General features: G+C 40.0%; 1 protein-coding gene across 4 annotated transcripts in view; it reads left to right on the top strand.

Moving 5' to 3' along the window:
• Positions 1–17,433, top strand: part of dennd1b (DENN/MADD domain containing 1B) — a 101,544-nt gene that overhangs the window by 28,680 nt on the left and 55,431 nt on the right. For all 4 annotated transcript variants that reach the window (XM_067512942.1, XM_067512941.1, XM_067512943.1 and 1 more), the window contains exons 4-5: positions 11,307–11,356; positions 12,386–12,505. In XM_067512942.1, the coding sequence (XP_067369043.1) occupies positions 11,307–11,356; positions 12,386–12,505 (170 nt within the window). The remainder of the gene's footprint in view (positions 1–11,306; positions 11,357–12,385; positions 12,506–17,433) is intronic.

Raw genomic sequence — 17,433 nt, 5'->3', positions numbered from 1 at the left:
GCCGCTCTCCCCTGTCTGAGCCCATCTGTGATATGTAGAAAGGACATCAGCAGGACAGGGTATTAGCACAGGAATAATGCACACTGTTGTTGTTGATGCCACATAGTTATTCGCCAAGCAATATACCCCTTCACCTCACAACATAAATGCATCTATCGAGGAGGCAGAAAGGCAGAAAATAAATGAGTGAAATAGATTGCTTGTACATTTTACTATCCTAGTAGAATGATGGGATATTGGAAGTGAATAATTAACAGCAGATAGATGGGGGAGTGCATGAGGGATTGGACAGTGGGGAGTTAAGGAGAAGTTATCCCTCCTGTTAAAATAAATTATTGTATTCAACTTAGGCATTTTAGCCTAAAGAAGACTTCACCTTTCTTTGTGAAAGCTTAGTAAGGACAACACTGCTGGTAAATAGAATAGTGGTCAAGCAGCTAATTTTTCACTAATGTTTCCTTTCAGGATCAGGTTATCAGGTGTTGAAGCCACTTAAAAAATGTAATGTTGAGTGGTTCACTGGAGGCAAAAGCTGTGGCCTCTGTTTTGTCCCTGGTTTAGGTATCTGTGACTTCCTTAAGGGTCCAAAAGCACAGATTTGAAAATGACAACATGTTTTTTTTCCATTTGCAGTAGAGGTGACACATACAATTATGAATATAAGAACACATATACCTGTAAGGTGTTGGCATGTGCATCTGCCACCTGCAACACCTCCTGAAGAAGGGCTTTGCTAACATGGGACAGTTGTTAACAAAAAATAGCCTCTCTCACTAGAGACACTGCACCAGAGGGGTCAATGGGAACAGAATCTTGCGGATGGGATAAAAAAAAAGAAAATCCAGAAAGACAAAAATCTCTCTTCCCCCATCTCCCTGTCCTATCAGCCTGGGCAGAATGAGGAAGAATGTGAAAATGTAACGCCCCCGTGCCAATTTGAAAGTGCACCTCATCGGCTCATGTGCCCCTCAATCTCTTTCCACCTTCCCCCCTCTCAAGCAGCTGTGTTGCTTTGGTCCCACTCTGAAGGCCGTTCTTATTACCGGCACAGAGCGCAGGTCAGAATGGCAAGCCGGCAGCATACTATTAAAGCCTAATGAAAGGAATCTCTGCAGGGTCTGAGGTCTGCAGTGGCCAGAAGAGGCTGTGCCTCTGCCCATTGTTCTTCTGCTGCTCTTCTCACAATTCTCTGGGTTTTTTATTCAATCTCTAAATCTGGGTCTGTCTCTGTTTCCTCTGTTTCCATCTCTGTTTCTGTCACTGCATTTCTCACTTGTTTTCTGACTTTCCATTTATCCCCATTCTCTCTTACTCTGCATTTTTAAGATTTTACTAGCTTTACTAGATTTTTACTAGCCATGTGCATCAGATGGTGTGTTTCAAATACTTTTTTCACTCTGTTGCCTGTAAAATGTAGCAATGGGCTTATATACCGTTTAACATGTTCTAAATTAATTGTTTCTCCTGTGAAAATTGTAGAACAAGGATATTGCAGAGACTACATTCTAAAACGTACTTTTTGCCACAAATGTTATAGACATTAAAACATTAAAACACCAAGAGATGGTGATTCCCCTACTGAGCATGCTTGGAGGGGAGACAGCAACACCAGCTTTAGAAAACACACAAAGAAGAAACTGTACACTATTTCTGGTCCCGCCCCGAGCATTTGTTATATCTAGCAAACTACAACAATGGAGCTAATGACATCCACTCAAAAACTACCATTTTGCCTTGTAAACGAAACAAAATTAGCTTATAACTTCACAGTTATTGTCTTTGACTGGGACAATTAACTGGGAGTATCAACTAATGTGCTCTTTAACTAGCTCCTAACACTGTTATTTGCCGTTGCTGCTAACTTCATTGTTACTGTCAGAGTTTTTGCCTCATGTTGTCTGACCACATGACGTTACCTCTGGTCTGTTTGATGCTGCCACTGTATGTTTAGTCAAAAATGTCTTGTTTTTGCTGAATCTGAGTCAGCTAGCTGGCACATTTAATACGGTATGCTCTGATGTGTTTTTTTTTGCCTTGTTGGAAAGTGTTTCTTTAGTAGCACAAATGCTAAGAGTAGGTATATGATTGGATGTCGACATGAGATGTGTCACACATTCTGCGTGGGACACAGACAGAGGCCGAAGCAGATGGATAGATAGATAGATAGATAGATAGATAGATAGATAGAAAAATGTGTGTATAATATATACTGTATACAATACTCATCCAACACTTTCCAGTGATTACCTGATTGCATTTTCTTCATATAGGATAGATGAGAAGGAAAGATAATTATGGTGTAGTTTAGGAAGATGTATTGGGCTAGTAAACATTATTGGAAGCAGAAGTTGCTGATATAGATTGTTTGAGACTTGTACAGCATTGGATTAATATGCTGTAGTCTAGAACATGACAGTAGATTCATCTCTTGTGCCTTTTTTCCATATTTATTGGTTGTTTGACTACATGAAAAAGGTACTAGTATGGGAGGTGAGAAAATCAACGAGAAATTGGATTTATTCTCTTGTTTTGTTAGCCTCAGAGGAACAAATACTATTCCTTGGGTCATAACCAATGCTCTCTTTATATTTTTGCTTTTTATTTCTAATGCTCCATTAAGATATTAAACCTTTAGAGTCCTGCTGTTTCTCTTTCCTTTCCCCCACCCTCTTTTTCTTTTTTCAGTATTTTATTATCTTAGCCTCTGAATTTCTTACCGTGTGCTCTCTGTCTCTCTTTCTTATTTCAGTATCGTATCTAGTAACCTTTTTTTATCTGGTGCAGTTTGGGGATTATTGAACAAACAGGAAGTTGTTCAGGAAGTTTGCTGTTCTAACCATATAAGATCAAAGACTCACTCAGTTCAGTCCCCTTTTCTAACATGATAAACTGATAATACTCATCAGTTCATTAGTTCCTTGATGTCAAACCTGTATATGACTCATTTGTTTGTGTCTTTGCATTTAATAATCAATTTTGAGCTTTGTTTTTATCCATCAGTCTAGCCAATCAAGGTTTCATACCATCATACATTTTTATTCTGCATTATTTATTTTATTTCCCTCTCTCTCTCTAAAACCAAGGCTCAGCTGTCCTTGTGCCTTTACACATTGCAAATGAATGCATATCCATGCAAATTCTTAAAAAAGAAAGGCTGAGAATTTGAATATTTTGCTTAAAGCTGCACCCAGGTCGACCCTGCCATTCGGCATTTGAAAGCAGTGTGTCTGTTTGAATACTGAGAATCTCTCTTTGTCATGTTCGCCAGAGGGGCTGGGTGAGCGAACCAGCACCGGCAGGATGGGCAGAGATCGGCTGGGTAGCTGCACACAGACAGACTAATTGGGAAAAGGGGGGCGAAACAGGGGACGAGGGGTGGTGGTAAGGGTGAGGAAAAGGTGGGGTATGCAGGAAAGGGGGAATCTAAGATGACAACAGGCGGTTTAGGAGGGAGGTGAAAGAGGACGGAGAGTGGGGTGGGGGTTGGAAGGAACAAGAGAGTGAAGAGAAAGAAGAGAGGAGGTGATGAAGAGGGCACAAGAGCATGTGGGAGGAAGAGGTGAAGGAAGGGTGAGTGGAGACACTGTGGTTTCCTGTGCTGATGTGTTAGTAGCCCTGCTGACTATGTCATTATACTGTTGATGTGCTGGCTAGATAACGGGGGTCCCTGCATGCTGTAGACCACTGTAGCCTTATTTGACACAAGGATGAGAAAGCTTTACACAAACGATTTTTCTTCTTCATCTTTATCTCCCTTAACATTTTGTGGCTTAGGCGACTGTGGATCAGAAAGTAGAGCAGTTACCCACCAATCCCACCGTTGTTGGTAAGATTCCTACCTTCTCCGGTCCCATGTCGAAGTGTCCTTGAGCAAGACACTAAAGACCAACTGAGTTGCTCCCGGTGAATGTGGGCTAGCTGCACAGAAGCTCCCCATCGGTGCGTGTGTGTAAGATTGTGAGTGTGAATGGGCCAATGAGAAGCAGCATTAAGTGCTTTAGGTACCAGTAAGGGAGAAAAGCGCTATATAAGCAACGACCATATACCATTTCCCGATTAGGTAACATACTTACATCCTGATAGAAATAGTTTGAATCCATAGAGCCAAAAATGAAATGCTTTTTCCCCACTGTTACTGATAATTTAGATTTTTTTCTATGTAACCTTAAGACAAAAACAAAAACGTTACTCCGAAGACTCGGACACTTTTCCATACTGTAAACCCTGTAAAGCTTAACAATGGGAGCAGCTATGCTAGAATAATTAAAAGAAATGCCGCTAATCGATAATAGCATGTTGACCTAAAAGATAAGCAACCTGCATTCTGCACTCTCCCAAATGCATGTGGTGGCTAATGCTTCAGACTTTTACTCTATGTAGATGGTGTTACTTCCATAATGTGAGGCCTGTGCACAAAAGCAAGTGAGAGGGAGGGACGGTGGAATATCTGCAATTTCTATGTGACTGAGGTAACATTTCCTTTCTATGGTATTATATTGTCTTCTTTAGCTGCTGCGGCTGTGGTTAGCTACTCAAGCTTGTTGACTGGTTATAACCGCAGGCATCTCCAAGGCAACAATGACAGCTGTAACTCTGGACAACAGCTGGCACTGTTATTTAAATGACAGCAGATAAAGAACTCTTTTAGATTTTTCTTTCTTTTTTCTTTTTCAAATTGTTAGAAATATTTTAATTAATCATATGAATTTGACGTATCACCCATCCCCAGTCTAAGTGATAGTAGCTAGGGTACATTATTGGTTGTTATCTTCTCAAGAATTCCATGAGACATAGTATTCTGTTCTTCTCTAATCATTAGTTTGTATCACCTTGTGTGATACACTTATACACTTAACTACACAGAGTGTAGCTCACATTTGAATCATCATGGCGAGTCACAATATAAAGCATACCATACTGTTTAGTAGGAATTTGTTTTAGTACCCATCTAGCTTTAATTGACTTCTACTTATTTGCATTTGTTACAGAAAGTTTTATTAGCCAAGACTTGATATAGCTCATTCATCACGGTGAACATCTTGCGCTACAGTATTTTGAGTTATGTTATTTTTGTCTGCTAATGCGACACATTTTTTTTAAGATCATTCTACACGTTCATCACCAGGAAATAATAAATTAACTATGACAAATAAATAGAAGCAGACATGATGTTCACTGAAATGGATCATATATTAAAAAAGACATTTAGAAATGTAAAACACCACACCATGCTTAGAAAACAATTGACGGTAATTTAAAGTACATGTAAATTGTTTTAATGGCGTAACACACACAAAATGCTCATATACTTTCTTGAAGTCTGCATCAAATATTGGTATCCTAGTGGTAGATTTACAAATTTAACTGCCACCAGACCCCATTCCTTCTAAAACTACACCCTGTATAGATGGCCAGGCAGCACTGAACTAGGTTGAGTTACACTGGGTAGCTAGCTAGATTGAGCTGGCTGCAGTAGCCAAGGGAATATAAAGCAGGGCAGGGGCTTAAAGTCTGAGTCCCCCCAGGGAGAAGTCCTCCTGCTTGGGGAGAAGGGCATGAACTGAGCTGCTTTCTCTGCCTCTCTTCCTTCCGCTCTCCTTCTGCTGTTTTTTTTTTCTGTCCATTTCTGACATTGTTTTTGCTCATTTCATTATTTGCAGCATTTTCCCCTTTTTACTCTGTCCTCCTTCCACTTTTCCTTTCATCCACATTTTTTTTAGAAGCGGTCCTCTGCTTCTCTTCTCTATATTTGCAAGCATATGGGAAAGTGAATATTGCTCATGAAGTTCACACCCAAAATGAAACACCATGACTGATGCTGAGTTTAGCATTTATTCCACTTATAAAGGACATTTTCTTTAAACTGGTTAACATCATTCTGCCCACTTGCTGTGATCTAAAAGCTGGTTATTCCCTTTTATTGCGATGTTGAGTAGCCAAAATGGGAGTTGCATTTGTGTATGTGTTAGAAATAGTCAAACCAAGCCCACACAGTATGATTTGTCATGTTTCATATTCCCTCCATTGTATCCTATATATAATATTAAAAAAAGGGTAGTGAATGCATGAAAGTGAAGTTAAGACCTATTTTTAAGAGTAGAACAGCGTTGCACAGAGTGTTGCACTGTGTAGCAAAGTTTGTTGTTCTTCCCAGTTGTATCGTGCTAATCTGCAGGGGTATGGTGCAAAGCTGTACAGTGCTGCTGTATACTGTTGTGGTGCAGTGATAGCAGGATCATCCGCTGGGGGAACCCAGAGCATTCTGTCTCACTGAGTGATACCCCTGTCTCCACTCACGATAAACAGCACACACACATGCGAGTGTCTGCCAAGCTGAACCTAGCAGCAGATTCCTCCCTCTCCCCCACCCCGTCGCAAAGCTGCAAATATATTAGCTGCTTTTTTTTTTCTTTTGTCTTGGGAAAATGGCAAGTGGGGGTGTGTGTATGTGTGTGGTGGTAGTGTTGGGGGGCCTTACTGTAAGAAACTGTAGAAGAATACCCCCCTTTGTGCCATTCCAGTTTAGATATCCCGATGGTATAGAGCCCAGCCTAACAGGGAGGGAAGCTGAAAAGGAGCTTTAGATATGTTAAGAGTTACCAGTAATACAGGTATGATGTAGGAAAGAAAAAAAACTGACAGATGAGGAAAAGAAGGAATGTGAGTTGCATATCACATATTTCTTTGGTTAGACCTGAAAGAGGTTTTGGAACAGCTACACTGTTGACTTCTGTATAAAGGGATGATTCATCCAAATTACCAACAAACATATTTGCTCACTTACCAGTAGTGCTTGCTAATATGTAGATATTAGATGTGGAACTACTCCAGAGAAATAGACCTAATGAAAGCTTTTGACAATGAAGTCTGTAGGTTAACAGGCTTAATAGAGAAAGAGACACGTTACTAATAAATGTAATTTTTAATTCTGCATTAGACTAAGACTACGTAACTAAAATAATTTGACCATTTAACAATACATTTCAGTACAATATTTGCTTGTAATGATGCCTTATCAAGCAATTCAATAGCTGGGTTATGTTTCAGGGTGTATCTGATTTTGAGCAGTTTCCTTTCAAAGTTTGCATTGATTTTCAATGTACAAAGGTTGAATTATCATGTCTCTCTTTTATGAACAGAAAGGTGTTGTACCTATTTACATTCATTTCAACTGAAATGTTTGGGTTTGTTATCAATACACCCAGTCTATCTTTCAATAGTACATTAAATGATTGATTACTCAAAAAAGAATGAGCATGTAAAAATGTTTGTGATTCAAAAATGTCCAAATGATTCAAAATTGCATAATCCTACATTAATATTAATACATTAAGTTGAAGCGTAAGGTATTTGATCCCATATCATATTAAAGATAGATTTTTTTTTGGAAAGTCCAGTATAAATTTAACACAACTGACTACACATGTGATCGCTTAAACAAATGACATTGCACAAATGATTTTCAGTTGAGGCTAATTGCAATAAACAATGTAAAAAAAAAAAAAAGTCCTTTGAACAACCCAACCTTCTAATTTTAGCCTACATTGTGTCTACGCTACCTGGCTCCATATGGTAAATTAATAAGTAAGAGAGACACGGACAATAAAGAAAAAACAAGAAACCGAGTTGTGAGGCAAAAGATTGGAGAGGCTACAAAATCATCAGCAGGCTACTTACTGAACAAAAGCTAAAACATAGTTACAACAGTTTTTCGGAAGTAACTTCACATTTTCCTCAAACAATAAATTGAGATGTTGTGTTACACTGTGTGAACTATTGGGGACGTGGTTGCTAACTAATAAGGTGTGTGGACTGTTTACCTGTATCTGCTATAGTAATTGGAATTGGTTATCTGCTTTTATTTTTGTCTGGCTAAAACGTTGTTTAGATTTTTTGGAGATGGGGAGATACAAAGAGGAAGAAAAGGGACCCTACCTGAAGAAGTGTAATTGTGATAGCATGCAACGGTATTTTGAAAAACAAATAACGACAAATGCACAAACAGTTTCCAGGGCTTCTGTGCAACATCTTCTCTTTTTTTTTTTTTTTTTGTCCTTTCGTCTTATCCCGTGAGTTCAGGGTCGCCACAGCGGATCATTGTCTGCATGTTGATTTGGCTCAGTTTTTATGCCGGATGCCCTTCCTGACGCAACCCCCCCCCAATTTCTACTGGGCTTGGACCGGCACTGCACACTAATTGAAATTGGTTATCTGCTTTTATTTTTGTCTGGCTAAAAAGTTGTTTAAATTTGTTGGAGATGGGGAGATACAAAAGCTGTTGGGGGTTCAGTGTCTTGCCCAGAGACACTTCGACATATAGCCAGGACCGGGAATCGAACCACTGTGGTCTGTGGTCCGAACCCTGTGGTCCGTGGACAACTGCCTTACCAACTGAGCTACAGCCGCCATCTACTACATCTACTAATTCGCAAGCTGGCAAACGGTGAATACAGCAAGCACTGACCTACTGTGGTGACACTTTGCAGAATTGTGACAGATAGTTAAACCACAGACTCCAACTAATTGTAATTGTTATTGCAATACTATGTAACAGAAGCTGCTGTGGTTGGTCCAAAAATGATACTAGAGACATTTCACTCTTCACACTACTGTGCACTTAACAGACAGATATGTGCTTCTGGCTTTACACAAAGATTATCTGCAGAAATTGGTGTTTCAGTGGCTGATTGCTTGAAGTTCCGTCTCTAAAGACAACCCAAACACCAACACGAAAACATGACTCCCAGTCTTAAGAAACCTGTCACGAGAAGAATTTCCCAACGTGATAATGATTCCAAAGATACTGCAAGAATAACACAAGAATTTCTGAAGACCAAAAAAGCGAATAACTATGACCTGTCCAAGTATGTCCCCTTATCCAAATCCAACACAACACCTTTGAAGAATTTTATAGCTGAAGCTAGTGAAACAACACCCCTCCAGCAAAGACCAGCTAAAAAGAGTCTTCTGTGAAGAACTGGAGTACATCTCTCCACAGTTTTTTTGTAAGACTGGTATCATTAGTACCCAGGAGGATTGAATCTGTCATTAAAAATTAAGCCTCACGTGTAAAATGTAAAAAATGGTATCTCACTAATAAAGACATTCTGGCTTTTGTTGCAGTTTTTCTTAAATTTGGACCTGTCATTGTAGTTTAATTAGTCAAAGCAGCGTGTTTCTGTTTTCTAAATTAACTGACTACTCTTCTTGGGCTACAGGTAAAAGCAGTAAAGGATAATAAATGGACAGAATTTGTAGTAACTTAACATTTGAAGGATGTTGATCAAAGGTGTATTTAGTTTTTTTATAACCTTGTACATCGACCATGTCTGACGTTCCAGTATCACATTATACAGGCATTCCGCTGGTCCTTTATCAGACCAGATTCTCTGCAGCCCCTCAACTGTCACGCACACATGGATACCTGGTGTGGGTGGGGCTGTGACAACTCTCAAATCTGGCAATTCAAATGTTTTTATTTGCAGGATAAGCAAGTGCCTGGGTGTGTGCGCATGTGTGTGTCTGTTTGGGTTTGCATGCCATATGCAGTGCACCAGGGAGGGCTCTCTGCAACATATTGGTGTGCGTACATAGTGGTTAATAATAGTAGCAAACGCATACAGCGATGGCAGCTCTGATGTGTGTGACAGTTTTACAGCCGCACACGCCAAGACACCGTCACACACGTACACACACACACACACACACACACACACACACACACACACACACAAACTCACTCACTCCCACAGCTGAGACAGAGACCTCCTCTGCCACCAAACCCTCCTCCTTTGTTGAGTTCTCAATTTTATCACACATCCTGATACGTAAAAACAACCACCTCGCCTCCCCGCTCCTCGCGTACACTGTAAATGTGGGCACACACACACAAACATATAGCCAATTCAAAGTCAGGCACACACACACACACACACACAAATATATACGTGCTTAGCCATCCTATCTAGTTGAATGCACAATCCTTGAAGCAGGCAGACACTCACATTCATCATACATTCATGACACACACGCACATGCACACAGACACACACATATACCCTCATTCTCCTTTCTGTCATAGCTCATTGTTGCTTGCGTGTCTGTAGCAGTGGTTGTGTTGTGCTGTGGTGGCAGGTTTAAGTTTATTTTTTTTTTGGGGGGGGGGGGGGGGGTGTTGGGATCAGTGACTACTCCCCACAGCGAGGCTTTAGCAACAGTAGGCAACAGCAGCAGACACCCAACCTGTCGTCCGGATCAGTCTCTAGGGGAGGCAGATAGAACGGTTTAGACAGAAAGATAGTGGCACAAGAGCATCACTCTCAGCGTGAACGTCTCCAAACAGAAAACCGGGACAGACCTTGGGATCAGTGGCCGAGCTTGGCAGGCAAACGAAAGCCAGTGAGAGAGGCCAGAGCATAGAAGAGAGCCACCTAGTCCCCAGGATTAGTCTGTGATTTTGGCAGAGCCTGGCCAGAACTGAGAGAGGTAGCAAAAAGACAGACGGCAAAATGGACCTGGTGCCTGATGTCTATTTTGGACCAGGTTAGTAGCCAGAGAGATGAGGAGACGGAGCGAAAGACAGAGCTGGGACCCGTGCTCGGTGGCAGTGTGGCTGGTCTGGAGTGGCTCCCCCATATGGTGCTCTGCTCTGTTCCTGCTCCCTGTCTAAATCCATATGCCACTGGTGGAAAGGTGCCCCCCCCCACCACCACCACATTGCTTCAAGAGCATGCAGACCCTCACCCTCCCCACTCTCCAAACCACCAGGGAGGTGTTGGGAGGTAAAACCCTGAAGGCTTCTACCCCCCCAACCTTTTAACCCCTTAGAGCTGCTTAGCCCATTGTCACTACAATCTGCCACCATAGCCTTGGTGTTGTGTGCCCCCCCCCTTCTCTCTCTCTCTCTCTCTCTCGTATTCTTTCTCGCTCTTCCTTCATCTTTTCATCTCTGCTTGGCACCTGATAATCGATGAACTTATTAACTGCTAATTATTCAAGCTGTGGATCGAGGATCCCTCCTCATTCTTGGGGAAAAAAGGAACCTTTCCACTCTGTTCTGCCAAATTAAGTGGTTTATATTGCCCATTCATTTGGATTAAGTGCATTTAGGCTGCAGTGTGAAGACTTTGTCAGATTGCTATCAGCAGTGTTTAACATTAATCCTCATCTTATTCAGCCAGTTGATAGCAGCCACTTAGTCGAAGCCCAAGAGATCTTTATGTTGAATACATGGTTATTATTTGATTTCCTGTAATGTGTGTTTCTCTAAAAGGGCGTGTGTGTGTGTCTCTGTTCTGGTTTCTCAGGAGGTCCTTCAGACGATACCAAAGTTCTGCTTTCCCTTTGACGTGGAAAGGTACGATTCCTCTCCCTCTCTGCTTCCTTGTTTTAAGCTTTACATCTCACTTTCACCCTCTTCAAACACACATGCACGCATGCATGCACGTGTGCATGAAATGATGAACACTTAGGTCTCCTCCCACCTGAAGAAACACATGCACTTAAAAAGGAAATGAGATAATGCCTGTGTTGTGCCTCATGCCGTTATTAGGATGAGATAAAATTACTGTCACTCATTAATACTGTCACATGAAGATTTATTGACCTTCAGTTGAAAGGACTTAAAATCTTAAATCTTAGATGCAAAATTTTTACTATAGCTATAAAACAACACAGCTCTCAGAAAAAAAATCCCTAAAAATATAAATGTTGTGATGGTGTGGGCACATGTTAATGAGGATGATAATGGTACCAACAAGTGCCATTAAGGATAATGCTAATGAGGTCACCAAGCTGTGTTGTGCACAGTAACATGTTTATGATTGCACAAGTGTGCGAATGAATCCAGAATATACATTAGTGTGTTTCCTCCTACATAATATAGGTCTGGTCATCCCAACACCTCACAGAAAAGTACCAGCCTCTTATTTTCAGCATGGAAAATGTTAAAATTCTCATTATTAAAAAAAAAAAAAAAAAAAAGGGAAGGGAAAGAGAAAGAGAGAGAGAGGGTGCAAGGGGACAACTGTACCATCTTTTACTGAAGCTGAGTTGCTGCCATCTAGTGGTGTAGGGATGTACTGAGTCAGTCTTGAGTTTACCTAGGGGTTAGTAAAGCTTTTTACAGTTTTTCAACCAGACTTCGATTTTGACTGGGGATTTAGCTCATGGAGAGATCACATTGTAAATACGCGCTTTTATCTGACCTAGGTAGACCAAATTGGGTTTTGTTATATTTAAAAAGATTTACTTCAACCTGTTTTATTCAGTTGATTGTGGCTTGGTCACATATACTGTACATGTAATATAATGTTTTATTTGTGTGTGTGTGTGTGTGTGTGCGTGTGTGTGTGTGTGTGTGTGTTTGTAATCTCTCTGGTTCTAGGGTTTCCCAGAGTCAGGTGGGGCAGAATTTTACCTTTGTTCTGACGGACATCGACAGCAAACAAAGATTTGGGTTTTGTCGACTCACCCAAGGCTGCCGGGTCTGCATATGTCTACTCAGGTAATGGGCACAATCACAGGGTCTCTTTATCTTGTAAGAGAATGACTCCACTATTTATATTTGTGTTCTTAATTTATGTTGTCCTTAAGTAAAGAACTGTAACATATACACTTTGTATTTCTTAAAAAGATTCACATATCTAACTTCTATAAATCAAACTGGATGTGCTGAAAGTTAGGCTGCATGTCACAAATCCAAACATCCACATTTTACATTTTGAATCAGAATCAAGGAACTATGTGAAAAGAGATGGTGCCTTTATTTACTTGTTCAAATAACCAAGACATAGTCTGTACTGCCCTTTTCAAATTATCTATGGATCACTCTCAGTACTGTTTTTTTTTTTTTTTTTTTTTAATATCAGCATTTCTTTCTCAAGTGTGATGAAAAAAAAATTATTTAACAGATCTTAGAAATGAACACAGATTTTTCCATTCATTCTCACACTTCACACTGAGCTGCACTACGCCAGAATAACAAATTTATATTCTCATCTGCCCACACAAATATGTTAGTGATGTGCCTATAATTATCCAAAAGTTTAGCAGTTTTTGATATTTTATAGGTGGATTTTCCTATCACAGCGTACATAAATGAGGATACCAAACCCAGGAAAATTGCATTTTCTTTGCATAATTACTCACAACCTAAGTCTATTATAATTTAATTCCCGTGTAATTGCATCTTGACACAATGTTTTTAGAGATTCAATTACCTTACCAGCACAAAAAAGGAGCTCTCCGGTGTTCTCTGTGCACAAACTTATGCACTTAAGAATAAACCAAAGGAAAAAAAAGTCAGATTTTAATGGATGTATTAAGCAGTTTAACAAACAAACTAGCCACAAAACCTTTTTCTTTTTCTCTCTTTTTGTTTTTTTGTAAAGCAACACTCCTGTAAATGCTACTGCCGTGTGTGTGTGTGTGTGTGTGTGTGTGTGTGTGTGTGCGTGCGTGTGCATGGCTGTTGATGGACAGTCGTGAGTTTGTCGCTGCCCTGATGAGCTGCTGTAAAGAACAGTGTCCCTCCTCCCCACACCACCCACCCTTCCCGGGCAGCTTCCATGGCCTTTGTTTTTCTTTTCTCTCTCTTTTGTCTCTCTCTCTCTCTCTCGCTCTCTCTCCCTCTCTCTCTCTCTCTCTTTCTCTCTCCCCTCGTTATTCGGCTACTGCCACAGTGCGACAGCAAAGACGCTTGCCCCATAATTATGCATGAAGCTTCACTGCCAATTAGCAGAGACTCCCCTGTCCCTCTCGCTGAGTTAGACATGCTAATTCATTTGACATATGATGTATAAAATTCATTATGCATTCTGAGTAGTTTGCATGGCTCACTTCATTTATAATAAAATAACGTATAGAACATTTAAAATTATTTGCACGCTCCTCAGTTAAGTCTTTCTGTTTTTCTTTTACCCTGGTATTTCCTTTTTGTATCTCAAATAGCTCTACTGTGTTGGGAAAAGACAAGTGAAAACAGTCTAAAGCATAAAAATATTTTAGATTTTTTTTTCAACTAAATTTGAGAAATCTGTTTTTTTAATTCAGTTCCGGCATTCGAGGTTCTCGGTCAAAAGTTTATTTTCTTTGTTAATAATACTTTAAGCTGTTTTAATTCCAACAGATTAGTTATGCAAGACCGTATTAAAGAAATGACAGCAGATTGCTTCATGCAAAAATACAGATAATATACTATTTAATTTGTCCTGTCACCAGCTAAAACAGAAAGGCCCAGACCCATTAGTTTATATTCATTAAAACCTTAAATCATTTCCCACAGACATAAAATAGAAGTAATTAAATAGTTTGCATTTGTCTGATTGTTGAAGTGCTGGGACTGTAAAATTGTCACCTCTGCTTATGGGAGGAAGTGCGTTAATGAGTAAGACAGTTTTATGTGGACAGCCCTTTGTAGTCTCGTTGCTAAAGCCATGGTCGAGAGGGCTTAGACCCCCCTCCTCAAAAAAAACAAAACACTTTTTGACTTGATCTTTTTCATACTGTTTCCCTTGCTTTTTCTCATTCTTTGTGTCTCAAATTTGCAGGATTTTCTGTTGAACGTGTGAGTAATTCAGAGCTGAAAAATGGATTTCCTGGGTTGTACTTAATGGCTGAGGCTTTAGGATACATTAAAGGGGCTGCCTTGCTCTGTTTAGTGGTCACTTATGGAGTCGCTGGAGGACACTTCCTTCCCTGTACTTAACCCTTGACCCGAGAAAGTAAAGGTGTAATGAAGTCTTCCACTGAGCCGTCTACAAAGTGTAAAATGACTTACGATTACAGGTGGCTGTGCATTAAAGGAGATTTAAGACACATCTCAGGAACTGGAGTAAATGTTGTGTTCCACAGCTGAAATACCACAGCAAAAGCAGCCGAATGCTCCCATGTTTTGCCTAGTCAAACATCTAACTACTGAGGTTTATATAGCAGTGTGTGTCCACAATGTTTTGTTTTATTAACTGTAACTGTAGATGCATATTGTGGACATATACAGTAATCTGAAGCTCTGTTTTATAAACATTGGTGTTTGTGTGTGACCCAATTCATAATAGCATAATTCCAAGTTCCAAAGGCAGTTACATGGCCCTGTCTAGATATTTCCGTGCTGTTAGGTGGTCTGAGCCTTGGATGGAGAGCAAGGCGGGCTGTGAGTGGGCAGCAGATTAACTGGTTCATTCTTTGAGTACATGGCACTTTTAGAAGACATGTGTTTAGAATGGCAGGAGAGATTGTGGGGCCCCCACGCACTGAGCACTCCAGTGATGGATGCTTCTCTCTCTATCGGAGGATTTGCGGAGCACAAACAGATCTGAGCAATGAGCTGTGACGAGTAGGAGTATCTCTCTAAGCTTTCCAAACTTTAACTTTGCATCAACAGAGAGAGAGAGGGAGAGAGAGAGAGAGAGCAGTGCACGGAGGGAATGAGTAGAACAAAACAATACATCTTTATATTATATTCATTTTATTGCATTTAAATAAAGCACAAAAACCTATTACCTATTTTAAAAAAATGTTAGACGAATATTGATAATTTTGGGTTGGCTCCTTTTAAAGGGGTTTACAGCACCTTGGTGTAGGAGTGTAATGACTCTGAGATTCGTGAGGCCCGACGGCTGCTCTGACAGATAGAATCCTATTTACATCCCCTTCAACTATGATAAATGAAGGATTAATGTCCAGAAGCATTGCTTTTCAAACAAAAGGTATACAGGAGGCAGATATTACAAAGGCTTTGTTCTCCTCCTCCTCTGTCTCAATTATTATATCAGACTGAAGTTTTTGTGTAATGGTTCAATGTAAACTGACCGCATATGCAGATATTTGCGCTACATGTTGTTTGATGAGGCAGAAATAGGTCTTCAGGTTGATATCCGTTCAGCATGTGAATTAACACAGGTTATTTAGTCCGTCCTGCGAGCGTGTCCTGATTGTAGTAAATCTTAATGCAGACGTCAAAATATTGGCATGTTAAGAGGCTCATTGTTTCAGACTGATGGTCACTCAGCCTCTCTCTGATTGGTGCGCTTGACTGCACTTCTACGGGAACCGGACTGTCATTGGCTCCTTGCAGATTCGGTGAATTGAAAATTTCCATTAGGTTCACTTTATTGTTTTCTTGTTGTCTGTTAATTCCAGTCTACAGAGCAGCCAGTGACCCATGTCCTGGAAACTCCTCAGCCTCAAGCCAACTGCCCGAGCAAGACTTATTTTGACTTATAAACTCCTGTGCTCAAAACTCTGCTTTTACAAATAAACTATTTAAGCTGTTTGTCAGATGTTTAACTTCAATTAAATTATAAGTGTAATGACTTCTGTTGAGACCGTGTTCATTTACTGACATTAACAAATGCTCAACCAATTCAGTGAATCCACTTTTGATTTACTTGCTTATTTGGTCACTAATTTATTTTTCAGACCTTGCATCCAGGCAAGTCAATAAAGCATTAATGGGGGTTTCTGTTTATTTAATCACATATTCCAGAATCAGTATTAATACACTGTTCAAAACTGCATGTTAAATCGCAAAACTAATACAAATTTAATACCTTGATAGGACACCATGTTTTTATTATTTGATTGCATAACATTAAATCAACTGAGCTCTCACAGCTTTTATGCCAGAAGAAAATGTTGGCTATCTTCCGCGTAGAAAGCAAGCGGACTTGGCCAAGAATATGTCAACTTTGTAAAGAAAGCCATGCTGCAGATGCTTTTAGCTTATGGTGGGTGTACTTAGTGATTAGCTTTAACACAAACACTGCAGTATAAATTATTTTGAGCTTGTTAATGAATTTATTTATTTTACATTAATTACATAAGACATTTTTTAGCATGTTGAAGGGCATAAAGAGCACCAGAGTAGGGTAAGCAGAGTAGAAGGTGGTTGTGTGTGTGTTTTTGTGTGTGTGTGTGTGCCTGTGTGTTGTTGTGTGTGTGTGTGTGTTGGGGGGGGGGGGGGGGCAGGAGGCATCTTGGGCTGCATTTTTGTAAAGTCTGTGCATCTGGTAGCAGCATGCTTGTAAACCATAGCATCCCTCCCCATCACATGAAAGCTATGCTTTGCTTTTTTTTTTTTTTTTTAAAGACTAGGATCTATTATTTTTTCCCTTCTATCCTCTCTTCCTATTGGCTTAGACAGGCATGACAGGATATTGTAGCATGAAGAGGTTCTTGATATGAGGAATGTCATACTTATATTTACTTTTTTCGTTGTGTTACTGATTCAGTACTTTGAAGTAATAATAAATGCTGTGTGTATATTTGATATCTTAAGCAAAATGCTACTGACATTAGCCAGTACATACGTATTAACATCACAAAGCTTTTTTTTTACAATTTTCAAACTTCATACTTTTGAAAGTTTTCAAGTTTTGCAGTGTCCAGCAGATGGTGAAATTATTTATAGACAATGTACTGAAGATGGATTGT

This window comes from Channa argus, chromosome 8, assembly GCF_033026475.1.
Source record: "Channa argus isolate prfri chromosome 8, Channa argus male v1.0, whole genome shotgun sequence".
Classification (NCBI taxonomy): Eukaryota; Metazoa; Chordata; class Actinopteri; order Anabantiformes; family Channidae; genus Channa; species Channa argus.
The sequence above is the reverse complement of the archived record's forward strand: the minus strand, read 5'-3'. Positions and strand labels throughout refer to the sequence as shown.